The sequence below is a fragment of the Coregonus clupeaformis genome, chromosome 30 (genome assembly GCF_020615455.1).
Source record: "Coregonus clupeaformis isolate EN_2021a chromosome 30, ASM2061545v1, whole genome shotgun sequence".
Lineage (NCBI taxonomy): Eukaryota > Metazoa > Chordata > Actinopteri > Salmoniformes > Salmonidae > Coregonus > Coregonus clupeaformis.
In genome coordinates, this window is record NC_059221.1 from 52,063,501 (window position 1) to 52,076,383 (window position 12,883).

Below are 12,883 nucleotides of genomic sequence, written 5' to 3' on the forward strand. Positions count from 1 at the left end.
GTTACTTTTCTTATTTTATTTCTGTGGTTCATAAAAATTAATTTACTTGATCCATTTCTCAAAATTTTTAATATTTTGCTGGGAATAATGAGTAATCCTTTTGGGGGCAGGGGTAACTGTGTGTGCATGTGTGCATGAACTGTGTTAATATTAATGTGGTCTGTTAAATATCTTCTACAATATCTTCTTGTAGTGGTAAGCTTTACACTCATTTGAACAAACAAGAAAATTGTTTATTACAATTACGGCTGTGACGGTCATGGATTCATTTGAACAAACAAGAAAATTGTTTATTACAACTATGGCTGTGACGGTCATGGAATTTTAGATGACTGTTATTAGTCAGCCAAATGACCGCGGTCACCGTTATAATCGTTTGAATAGCAAACGTGTTTTATTTTTAAGACGCACATTTTCTCCTCTGCTCCTGACTACATGTGCTGTGCTGCTGCAGGGAAGTGGGAGTTGCCTAGGCAACCAAAGACTTGTTTGCTACAACACCTTGCTTGTTTCAGTAAGGAGCAACAAAGTTTCATCACGTTGTAAAGAGTCCATGATACTGTGAAAACGGACTCAACCGCACGAATACACGGCCATCCCGTCTTCAGTCGGCTGTTCGCTCCACACACACATACACCCCCCAAAAAAATTATGACGGTTATTTAATTTCATGACGGCCTTCATCCATAATCGTCGGTTACACAATTATACGGTAATTGTGCTAGCCTAATTACAACATAATTAATTAGAGTATGAAAAAAAGTGTTAAAAATCTGGACTTCTTGGAGTGAGCAGTGGGAGAACACTGTCTACTACACATCACTTTGAATGGGCTTTATACAGTGCTTTGCAAAAGTATTCATACCCCTTGAATTTCTTCAAATGTTATTGTGTTACAAAGTGGGGTTACAATTTATTTGATTGTCATTCTTTGGTCAACAATCTACTCAAAAAACTCTCTATTGTCAAAGTAGAATAATAATAAAATAAAATAAATGATTAAATATAGTTGTTGCATAAGTATTCACCCCCTTTGTTCAGGCAAGCATAAATTAGTTCAGGAGTAAAATGTGACTTAACAAAGCACAGATGTTACATGGACTCACTCTATGTGAAATAATAGGGGTTGACATGATTTTTGAATGACTAACTTTTCCTCTGTCCACCATACATACAACATCTGTAAGGTCCCTCAGTCAAGTATTGAATTTCAAGCACAGATTCAACTACAAAGACCAGGGAGCTTTTCGAAAGCCTCATAAAGAAGGGCAGTGATTGGTAGATGGGTAACAACAACAAATCAGACATTGAATATATCTTTAAGCATGGTCAAGTTAATAATTATCCTGTGGTTGATGTATTAAACCACCCAGACACATCAAAGATACAGTCTTCCTTGTGAACTGAGCTGCAGGACAGGATGTTACCACGAGGCCATTGGTGATTTTAAAACAGTTACAGAGTTCAATGGCAGTGATGGGAGAAAACTGAAGATGGGTCAACAATATTATAGTGACTCCACAATAATGACTTAAATTACAGAATGAAAATAATACAAATATACAGAATACAATTATTCCAAAACATGCATCTTGTATGCAACAAGGCACTAAAGTAATACTGCAAAGAAACACGGTAAAGGAATACACTTTTTGGCCTAAATGCAAAGCCTTATGTTTGGGGCAAATCCAACACAACACATCACTGAGTAACTGCCTCCTTATTTTCAAGCATAATATAATAATAATAATATGCCATTTAGCAGACGCTTTTATCCAAAGCAACTTACAGTCATGCGTGCATACATTTTTTGGGTGTATGGGTGGTCCCGGGGATCGAACCCACTACCCTGGCGTTACAAGCGCCGTGCTCTACCAGCTGAGCTACAGAAGACCACAGCATGGTGGTGGCTGCATCATGGTATGGGTATGCTTGACATCGGGGAGTTTTTCAGGACAAAAAGAAACGGGATGGAGCTAAGCATAGGCAAAATCCTAGAGCAAAAACCTGCTTTAGGCTGCTTTACACCAGACACTGGGAGAGGAATTTACCTTTCAGCAGGACAATAACTTACAACACAAGGCCAAATCTACACTGGAGTTGATTACCAAGAAGACAGTGAATGTTCCTGAGTGGCCAGGAATCTTGAAAATTGCTGTCTCGCCATGATCCCCAACAACTTGACAGAGCTTGAAGAATTTTGAAAAGAATAATAATCTTACCCAGAAAGACTCACAGCTATAATCGCTGCAAAAGGTGTTTCTAACATGTATTGACTCAGGGAGCTGAATACTTATGCAATGACTATATTTTAGTTCTTTCATTTCTATTAACCTTTTAAAATGTTAACTATTTCTTCCACTTTGACATTCCATAGTATTTTGTGTAGATTGTTGACAGAAAATTACAATTAAATCCATTTTAATCCCACTTTGTAACACAATAAAATGTGTAGAAATCCAAGGGTTTATGAATACTTTTGCGAGGCACTGTACCATGATTCTGAAATGCCTTTGTCATCACTATACAGTATCTACTGTTGTTAAGCCTTCTTTGTCTCCTGCTATCACTGATGTGTCTCCTCTCCTCATGTCTCTTCTCCCAATGTGTTGCTCCTCCTCCTTCCTGGTTGAAGGAATATCCGAAGAGGAAGGTATGACCTAGCCCCTGACACTGCATGGTGACATCCTTCATCCCCCCTCCTCATCCCATAGCTCTTCACAGCATGGCCTCAGACCCCATCTCACAGGTGACCTCGGACATCATCCCACCTCTGACCTTTAACATCATTCCTCCACTGACATCATTTCACAGCTGATTTCATTCTCTGACCTAATCCCATATAGCACAGCAAAAATCTAGCATCAGTCTCAGCCTTTGTCTTCTCCACCTCATGACCTAGTCCACCGAGAATGCAGTTTTCTTTCAGTTCCATTTCATGTCTTGTTTACTCTCCTCACACCAAGTCCTACAATCACCTTCTGTCAACTGCTCGACTTATTTACAACCTTACAACTTTTACTCTCTTACACTGTTTCCTTTCTTTCCAGATCTGGTGGAGGATAAGATGTCTGTCTTTGTCTGTCTGCTCCTGTCTTTCTCTCACTCTGTGTTGTTTCCAAGTCGAAGAAGAGGGAAAAAGAACAAGTCTTCCACTCCTGTCCCGAACCTCTCCAGACCTCTTCCATTAACATCTCCTCTCCTGTCCACTTCCTGTCTGTCCACCTGTCTATCTCCGGCCCCTCCGGGCCAGTGTAGCACCTCCCACATTGCATACCAGCCAATTATATTATCCAATCAGGATAAAGTCTTTGCCACGGCCAGAATGAGAAGGTTGTTGTTGGTCCCTAGAGTGGCGTCAGGGTCTTCCTCCTTTCCAGCGACTAAGTAGGATGCACTTCGGTGTCTGCGTACTGTAGTTCCTTTTCCTTCCGCTTACGACAGTCCAATGAAGAACATGTCAACAGTGGACAAATTCAGTATGAGACATGTCTTTCCAATGCTTGTCTGGAAACAAACTTCTGACCGCTGTTTGAGAATGCTGGACTGGCCCAGACCTTCCATCTGAAAAATGATTTAAATCATAAGATGTTGTGAAGGAAACACAGCAAAACAAACATTGATCAAAGACTCTCAAGTGGCCATTGGATCAGCTGAACTCCCCCTTTCAGAGAGGCCTTGTCAAGTGACTGGATGACAACCCAGATTCATACATTATCTAGTTACAACAACACAGAGAAAGAATAGCAACTTATTGTGAGAATGACTATGAAACAAAAGCAGTAGACCGTTCAAAACATCCTGGACTGATGTTAGGGTTTATGTTGATTGTTAATTCTTTGTTCCTGTCTGTTGAGATGTAGGAAGGGGGAGTTAGACCCTATGGTTTTGGGATCATATTTAAAAAGCAGCAGAGACCATAACTCAGTGTTTTCAACCGTAGATCTACCAACTCAACATTCCACATAGTGTTAGTTAACAGAGCCTGTCTGTATGTGTCTGTATTTTATTCACCACCTTCTTAAGAGGCCCAAAGTGTGTATGGTAAAGGAGGTTGAAAGTGTGTGTGTGTGTGTGTGTGTGTGTGTGTGTGTGTGTGTGTGTGTGTGTGTGTGTGTGTGTGTGTGTGTGTGTGTGTGTGTGTGTGTGTGTGTGTGTGTGTGTGTGTGTGTGTGTGTGTGTGTGTGTGTGTGTGTGTGTGTGTGTGTGTGTGTGTGTGTGTGTGTGCGTGTGTGTGTGTGTGTGTGTGAGCGTGTGTGTGTGTGAGCATGTGTGTGTGTGTGTGTGTGTGTGTGTGAGCATGTGTGTGTGTGTGTGTGTGTGTGTGTGTGTGTGTGTGTGTGTGTGTGTAGGGTTGCAAAATTCCGGTAACTTTCCCAACATTTCCATAAATCCTGGTTGGAAGATTCCCGTAATTGTAAAGGAATAAGCAGGGAATTTTGAGAAAGTTACTGGAATTTTGCAACTCTACAGTATGTGTGTGTGTGTGTGTGTTTTTTTGTTTGTGTTTGCGCGTGAGTGTGTGTGTGAGAGAGATTGAGTGAGTGAGATATTTTTAGAGGAAGAGAGCAGGTGAATGAGAAAGCGTACTTGTTGTGTTTGGGACAGTTGTGCCCTTGTTCACCGTAACACTCCTGCCAACAACACTGGTAGATAGTTTATAGATTTTTACTTCTAGAAATAGTTATCTTTCTGTTACCTGGCTTTGTGCTCTGGAGCCAATGGCAGCACACAAACATGTTTTTTATTTATTATGTAACAACCAACTTAAATGAGCACTAGCCTACAGAATGTGAGAACACATATCTATTTGTATATACAGTATCTACAAGAAGATAATACTGAATGTTGAATACACTGTATGGAATTGTTTTAAAATTCAATGTTAATATTGATTCGTTTTATCTGTTTCAACTAAGCATCTATCTCTCCTTTAAGCTATTTCTAGCTGTCCATCTATCTGGCAGGCACATGCCTAGTAATCTGGCCATATATCTATCATTCCAGCTGTCAATCTAAATGCCATCTAAATATTGGACACTTGTTGATAGGCTCTGAGCCTTATGCTGATGATGCTTTAACACAGTGAGTTTGAAATGACCCCAGGACAGCACAGTGGAAATTTGATGAGATAAGGTGCATTACTTTTTTAGTGCATTACTATTGACCAGGGCCCATAGGGCTCTGCTGGTGAAAAGTAGTGCACTATATAGGCAATGGGGTACCATTTGGGACACAACCTGGGGTCTGGTATACTAGGTGTATGGAGAGGTCTGTTTGATTCAGCTGAGTTCTGCACTATGGCAGATGCACTGTAGTTCTTTACCATATGTACAGAATATGTGCAATCTTTAGATGATGGTCAGTTTGCTTGCTTTTTGAATTTAGGAAGCAGAGAAAAAGAAACTCATCATATCCCATATTTTTAAATAGACAATTGAAATAAACAATGTAGATGAATTGAAATGGAAAAAGTCAAAAGTATTTTTTTCCTCTGGTTCCATTGTGTGAATATATCTGTGATGCTATAACAATGGTGCCATTACTTGAGGCCAAGATGTATGTCCTTTGCGCAATGTGTTTACTTATTGTTTATAATAACTACATTCAGTAACTACTGCCTAAATGTGATTCTCTATATAAGATTCTTAAAGGGAAACTTCAAGAGGCTAGGAAAAAGTGTATTCTATGTTCTTGAACTTTGCCAATGATAATACATTTACATTTTTGACTGACACCTTTTTATTTTCCATTAGATGTATTTCTAGTTTCAGACATCATTGCACCTCATTAAATGTTCTCTTGAATGAAGATGTGGAATGGCAGTGCTCCACACTCCTCTCTGCAAGCTTACCCTCCCGGGGAAGGCCTGCACACTCCAAGACCTCTCCATCACATTGACAGCTCCCCGCTTGTGCCATCAAACCCCTGCAACTTATCCAGAACGCCGCAGCCCGCCTGGTGTTCAACCTTCCAAAGTTCTCCCATGTCACCCGCTCCTCTGCACACTCCACTGGCTTCCAGTAGAAGCTTGCATCCACTACAAGACCATGATACTTTCCTACGGAGCAGCAAGAGGAACTGCCACTCCCTACCTTCAGGCTATGCTGAAACCCTACACCCCAAACCGAGTTGGGGTCTGAAACCAACATCTGAAATCCTACCTCTTCAGAGTATCTCAAGTAATCCCACCAATAACTGGGCATAAGATCAGTATTGGGCTGCCTGTGTAAACACAGCCTAAGGATGTCACAAGTAAGTTTCCATTATACCATATGTCTGTACTGCAATGGATTTGCTGAAAGAGACAATAACAGAGATGTACTAAAATAATATGTCACTTTATTCCACACTTTCTGCAGTTGTTCACTTGGCATTTTGTGTGGATTTTTATCTTACCACTGGACCCACAAAAGACACCTCCAATGGGTCAGAATTCAACATCAAACGTCCTAGATATTGACAGAAGGCATAGACCAGTCCCCTGTAGCTCAGTTGGTAGAGCATGGTGCTTGCATCGCCAGGGTTGTGGGTTCGTTTCCCACGGGGGGCCAGTATGAAAATGTATGCACTCACTAACTGTAAGTTGCTCTGGATAAGAGCGTCTGCTAAATTACTAAAATGTAAATCAGTGCCCTATTACCAGGTCTAAGGCACAAAGGCAAGTCATTTCATTAAATAAGAAATGTAACAACAATAACAGTCATTCAATATTAACAATTATAATACACCTTTCCTTATGCTATAACAGATGCACAATTTAGCTTTCAGTTTAGACATGGACAGCTCTGACCTTCAACAGGTCCTGTGTGAGTGTTTGTGTGATCTTGCTAATGGTGGAACTGTGTGCAACTGGCAATGTAAATTCTCCCTTTTGTGTTCCTTTAGCTGTGAAATATATAGTATATATACCATGGAACAATTTAATAGGTTTGGGGTGTACTAAATATAGTATCCTGGCACTTCTGGATGGGGAAGGTCTGGCTCTGCAGGGCTATCCATATTCTTTGAGAGGGGATTTGAGAAGTGTTCTGTTTGGGGGAGGGGTGGAGTTGGTGTTTGGGGTCAGGCTGCAGGTTCCCCAGCGTCCCCCTTGGTTTTGGGTTCCTGCCACCAGTCTGCTACGAAGGACTCCTCGTAATCTCCTATCCCCTCAAACTCAGCGTCAGGGGGGGCCGAGGGAGCAGCCACCTCCTCTGGACTCACCACATCCTGCCAAGGAACACAACACTGAGTTACAGACATACAACAACACATCTTCACTTTAAGATGAGGCTTGATTTCACTTAGCAGACATCTCAGGGATATAATTCTAACACATGTTGTCATCGTTCTCACACTTTCTGTGCCTTTCTCTTGGCTCTTATAAATATCTCACTACTAGTGCATGCTGTAATTTCCCTCCCTCCCTTTCTCCTTCTCTGTCCTCCTCCCCCTCTCAGGTCTAGGCTGAGGCTGTGTGGTTAGCTGGGAGGGGCTGACCAGAGAAAAACGCATGTGGCAGGGCCTCAGAGGCCGACACCACCCAGCTACATACCACACTCCACTGTCAATCTCAATCTCTCTCCATTTCTCTCTCTTCCAGCTACTGACCCTCTTTCAATCTCTATCCATTCCACTCTCTCCACAGTAGTCTCCCTCACAGATCCCCTGTAGTCAGAATCAGCTTTCCCCCCACCTCTTTTCATGAAGTTGATTCAAACACTTTGCATACTAGCTACTGTACCCCAAAAATGTTCTGCACATTGGAAATATTCTCGGCAACCCAGAACCAAATTCTCGCCAGATTTGAAGCGAACCAGCCAATTTATTACAGTTTATTACTTCTGAGTTTGGTGCTTCTGTCCAGAATTTGTCCTGCTCATAAAAACTGGTTTCCTCTGTTACTTCCATCTCCACCCCTTTGCAGGCAAGCCTTACCTCATCATCTGTTTGTAGGTAGTTCAGTGCAAACTCCAGCATCTCCCTCTGCTTGGTTGTTTGGTTAAAGTACCTCAGTGCCTCCTGCGCAACAAACGTGGCGCGTCAATATCATTGGTTGACTCAAGAAGCAAGGAGAACACAAAGCTACAGTCCTCATTTGTTTATGGCGCTAGCCTACCAAACATTCTATGTTGTTTCCCTTTGTTTCAATGCTCTTTTGCCCTCCAGTTAGCATACCATTAAGTTTTTACAGCACCACTAACTCCATTAGAAATTGCCACAGTTTCAAAAAGGCCTATATCTTTCAGGGAGCTTTGTTGGTTTTATTTAATTGATGGCGTAGCAGCTGCTGCAAGTGCTGTACTGGTAGAGCATAACCAAGGAATTATAGGACCTATTGCTTTTTCACTAGAATATAAAATATTTTAATTACCACCTTTGTAGGGTGTTGGTGTTCACACCATAGCTACAGTATATGTTACAGCATTCCTTTTCTTGGTTTTTGTGGAGCTGTGGTGCTCCATAGCACATTTTAGTAAGGAAACAACAGCTACACTATACCCCAAATCTGAAACTATTACGTATCTTGTTTGGAATCAGGTTCAGGATTGAGGTTAATCTGGGCAAATGTATTACCATAATTCTAGATCAGTGGTATTCAAACTCTTTCAGCCAGGACCCCATTTTTTCCGCCAGAATTTATGGGGAGCCCACCCCAAAATCTGTAAATTTAGATTTTTACATCAACAAATAACCTTTAATTCATTGCATTGTCATCTCTTATGAAAATGAAAAGAAACCAATAAATACATTTACTCAATAAAATGTTTTTGTTCAAAATATATTTCTCAAAAACGTTTGTATATTGTTCCATACAATAAAAAAATGTTGCCGATCCCACTGCAGTTCCCGGGGTCGCGACCCTGACTTTGAATACCACTGCTCTAGATGATGGTTCATATTAATCAGAAATTACATGTTAAGTCTTGACAGGGCACATTGGGATGCTGAGTTGGGCGTGAAGGTTATAAAAAGCAATCTGATTACTCACCGGGCGAGGCAGGAAGTGCATCTCCTCCAGGCCCCACTGTTCTCGGTAGAAGCGGTAGTACACCATGTTCTGCTGCATCACCTGGTCGTTAGCGTCAAACAGCATGTAGCTGGCCGCACACGGAGCCGCGTTACGCACGTCGTTGACTGCACAGAGGGAGGGTGGGTCATCTGACAACTGCATAACAACCTTCTACTCAAGTAGTGTAACGACACAGTGTTATTACATTGAATAGTTGCTGTACTATTTTGGTCATGAAATGCAAGTGCAGTGAAGTTTGGAGCTCTATTGAAGGAGTGACACTTTCATGTGCGTACGTTTATAGTAGGCAAACTGGAGGTAGTGGTACATGGTAGCCACAAACTTTTCCACGAAGAAACCACCGACGTTGGGCATCAGGTTCTCCTCACACTTCACTTTACACTTCAGAACATCTGTGTAGAGATCTGAGAGAGAGAGAGAGAGAGAGAGAGAGGGGGAGAGAGAGAGAGAGAGAGAGAGAGAGAGAGAGAGAGAGAGAGAGAGAGAGAGAGAGAGAGAGAGATTATACTACTATGACCAGAGTCTCTGCCCTCTCATGAGTAGATGGTGGTTTGTCAGACACTCACCTGCCAGTGTAGGGTAGAAGTCTTTGTACTCTGTGACCTCATATGACCCTTCGCAGCCTGCCAGGCAGAGGTCGTATATTTTGAGGTACTCCGTAGTGGCCTGCTCCATGTCCCGAGCACTGGCGCTGAAATCTCCGGAGTTATACAGTTTCACAGCCTTCAGGAACACAGGCTGGAGGACAGAAAGGACAAAGCAAAGTGTTAGAGACACTAGACATGGGCTGAAAGAACAACAGCGATGGGTCAGAAAGGACAGCACAGTTAGAGACACTAGATATGGGCTGAAGGGACAGGAGGGATGCAGAGTAGGAGGACTGGGGGAAACATAGCACACAGTTGCAGAACAACAACCAACATTTGGATAGAATTCGAACCTACATTCTATTCGAATACTTTTTGCTAACGGAGTTGTGAAAAAATACTATAGTATGTTTCTCAGCCATTCATGTTTAGATTGAGAAAGCCATCGATAACATACTAACTAGCACATATTTTCAATGAATCATTCTAGTACTGTGTTCAGGTGGGCCTTCGCGCTTCAGCAAACAAAGGAAAGGAGGGGTGCTCCAACTCCTTTTTACCTTGAATTAGTCATTTTGGAAGTGTTTCTTGGTAAGCCATTCTCTAGTACTGTGTCAGGTGATGGATATCAGAGCTAGTTATGATTTGTATGGGGGCTGGTTGTGAGCTGACCTCACACTGACCTCGTAGGGTCGCTCCTCGTGGTCGATGAGGTACTCGTCCAGCTCAAACAGGGTCTTGTAGTAGTTCATGTTCTTGGAGATAAAGGGGTCTTCTGGGTTCTTCTGGAGGAACGTGTGGGCCGCTGACACGGCCCTCTCTATGTTGTTTAACTGTGGGAGAGAGGAGATTCAGAATGGATCATCGTTATTGTTATGGGTCATATAGGGTCCAGTAGTCTGATTGGTCGGTCTTGGCACTCTGGTACTTGGTGTCATCGTTGGATGACTACTATAGACACTATCTCTCGTTTGAATGGATGCCTAGCTGAAGCAAGGGGTTCTCTACATGCAGCAGGTCTTGCTAACACTATTTAGTCATAACATGACTTCTAACCTCAAATCACCTCACCAACTGCTAAGAGGTGTGATTCAGCCACTGACACCATATGGCTTTAAGGCATGTGCTGAAATTATCAACTGTCAATCAACACTTTTGGCAGTAAGAAGAATACTGTCTGCCTATATTCAATGGTTACTATGTAGTAGCTAAGCATGGCAATTGTCAAGAACCCATGCTGTGTAGATTCAAACAGTGACCTTGGTCTGTTTTATGGAGGAGGGTTTTTGGAATATATCTGAACAACTGAAGAAACGGAGAATGCTCTTAACAGAGCCATGAGATCACTGGTTTGGCTGACACATGAGCATGGAACACCTATGAGAACGTCTGGATGTGAATAGAGGCAGATGCTGAGAGCATGCAGAGGTAATGGCCTGAGAAGATGCTCTACAAGGGAGGAGTGGGCTTGCCTGAGGAAACATTGCAATTATAACACTCACGTGTGCACACAGGCCGCAGAAGTAGTTGCACACATATATTTTATGCACATTCCAATGGCAAGCGTGTTGGGCTTACTTTCACTTCAAAAGTAAATCCTCTTTATTTTGCCATGGGGAAAGCTGTTGATTTGCCTGCCTGATATTCTGCCTCATAGGCCTACGTGTGGTGTTTGCTTTGGTAGAAAATAAGAAGGCGTTTGTTCTTACTGGGGGACTGTTTAACGGGGCGCTGTTTAAGAGACGTGGCATGTGTGTTCAACTGCTGAGTTTGCTGCATTCTCAACAGGTGGGCTGAGGAAAGTCTAGGAAAAACGTGATTGTTTCCCGCTTGTTTCACGCTGTGACAAAGTCTTGCTCATAGAAAACAAGCTACTATATGCTATTTCATTCGAAGTATCAGGCTATGACAGTAGCCTATGTAAATATCGGCCTATTACGCATTAGTTACGCATAACGGTGTAATATGTGTGCCAAGACAGGTTATTACAATTAGATGAGAATATTAGAATGAATAATTTATTCCACATATCCTAAGATTCTTACAATTAGGCCTATTATCTACTTAAGGGAAAACCCACTGTGACCATCAGTATTATAGACATGTAGACGTTTATAAACTGTTATTTTGATATCTTACCCTAAATGTATTTAATGTCCACCTATTCAGCAGAATAACTCTTTGATCTCACCTGGTAGTACGCATACTGTATGTACCGGTAGGGTACCCTCTTCTCAAAAGCTTCCAGAACATCTCTCTTTGGGTAGGCCACTGTAAACACTGGAAAATGTGTTTTGCACTTTTTAAGGCACGAAGCCCGGAGTAAGAAATGCCGCATGATGCGGAGACTGCTGTCCGCGAAGAGGGTATCATTGTCCCGACTGACAGTGCTACAGTTCTGGCTGCAAAACGCTTCGCTGTCTTTCAGGAGCCGGTGAAGACGCAAACTCAATTCCAAGTACTTGATGCTGTCCCTCCAGTTCTGCGTTCCATACTGGTCCAGAGCATGTCCATACGCAGATTCAAGTGGCATCAGATCGTTCTGTGGGAAACTCGTAAAGCTATATTTCTCATACTGGGCTTCGACCAGAACTGGAGCGACCAAAACTACACAGAAACAAAATGAAAGCCAGGTTTCTTTAACGTTTTTAGGAGCCATTATGCTTATTCTCTATTATGCCCTCCGTTTCTCCAACCAAACACGATTTCGGGATAATTTCTCCAGGGTTTTCTTCACCAGTGAATGGTCATGTCTGTTTGCACGTACAGAGCCTTGGCCCGGCTTGGAGAGACGGAGAGGAGGGGACAAAAAAGTCAGGGTTCCTCTGCAGGAGTTTCACAGGGAGTCAGTCGGAGGCAGTGATTTCGGGGTTAGGTTAGTCCCTGGGTCATAATGCCCTCATGATTTTTGGAACTAATATTGACCAAGTTACAGAAAAATACAACAAAACATTTAATAATTTAGCATTTTGATGGGCCGATGGTAGGCTCTACATTATTTAAAAATATATATTTTGGAGGAAAAGAACACTGAAAAAAGTGCGTAAAATATGTCAATATAGCCTATGTATGACTGTGTGGTGGTCTAATAAGGAATATGCTATTATTGCCATATTTAAACATCTAAAGCAAATACTTTTTCACAGGTTCGACAACTCTTCAATGTTGTTTTTTGCATGGGTAGGTTTGTTGGATCTACAAACATTCCAGCATACATGTTGGAACATGGAATGCCAGATGAGATGCCCATGGAGAGGGACGTGCTTTTTATTTTGTATTT

The 12,883-nt window shown here is 42.1% G+C and overlaps 2 protein-coding genes across 4 annotated transcripts in view; one reads left to right on the forward strand and one right to left on the reverse strand.

Moving 5' to 3' along the window:
* Positions 1-4,127, forward strand: part of LOC121569596 (disintegrin and metalloproteinase domain-containing protein 11) — a 22,113-nt gene extending 17,986 nt beyond the window's left edge. For all 3 annotated transcript variants that reach the window (XR_006657672.1, XM_041880687.2, XM_045209660.1), the window contains 2 exons: positions 2,636-2,653; positions 3,051-4,127. Coding sequence is in view for 2 of the 3 variants with exons in the window: in XM_041880687.2 (XP_041736621.2) it covers positions 2,636-2,653; positions 3,051-3,066 (34 nt within the window). In the remaining variant the exon portion in view is untranslated. The remainder of the gene's footprint in view (positions 1-2,635; positions 2,654-3,050) is intronic.
* Positions 4,128-6,551: 2,424 nt separating this feature from the next.
* LOC121569595 (endoplasmic reticulum protein SC65) lies at positions 6,552-12,434 on the reverse strand. The gene is made up of 7 exons (XM_041880686.2): positions 11,795-12,434; positions 10,287-10,436; positions 9,583-9,754; positions 9,292-9,420; positions 8,975-9,120; positions 7,921-8,004; positions 6,552-7,212 (listed from the first exon to the last, which is right to left on the reverse strand). Exons 1-7 carry the CDS (start codon positions 12,260-12,262, stop codon positions 7,066-7,068), a joined length of 1,296 nt encoding a protein of 431 aa, XP_041736620.2. The 5' UTR covers positions 12,263-12,434; the 3' UTR covers positions 6,552-7,065.
* Positions 12,435-12,883: the final 449 nt, after the last annotated feature.

Coding starts and splice junctions, on each gene's coding strand:
- LOC121569595 (XM_041880686.2), bottom strand. CDS start 12,262: ATGGCTCCTAAAAACGTTAAAGAAACCTGGCTTTCATTTTGTTTCTGT. Junction 10,437..11,794: donor TACAGTATGCGTACTACCAG/GTGAGATCAAAG, acceptor TCTCTCCCACAG/TTAAACAACATAGAGAGGGC. Junction 9,121..9,291: donor CCAGTTTGCCTACTATAAAC/GTACGCACATGA, acceptor CCCTCTGTGCAG/TCAACGACGTGCGTAACGCG.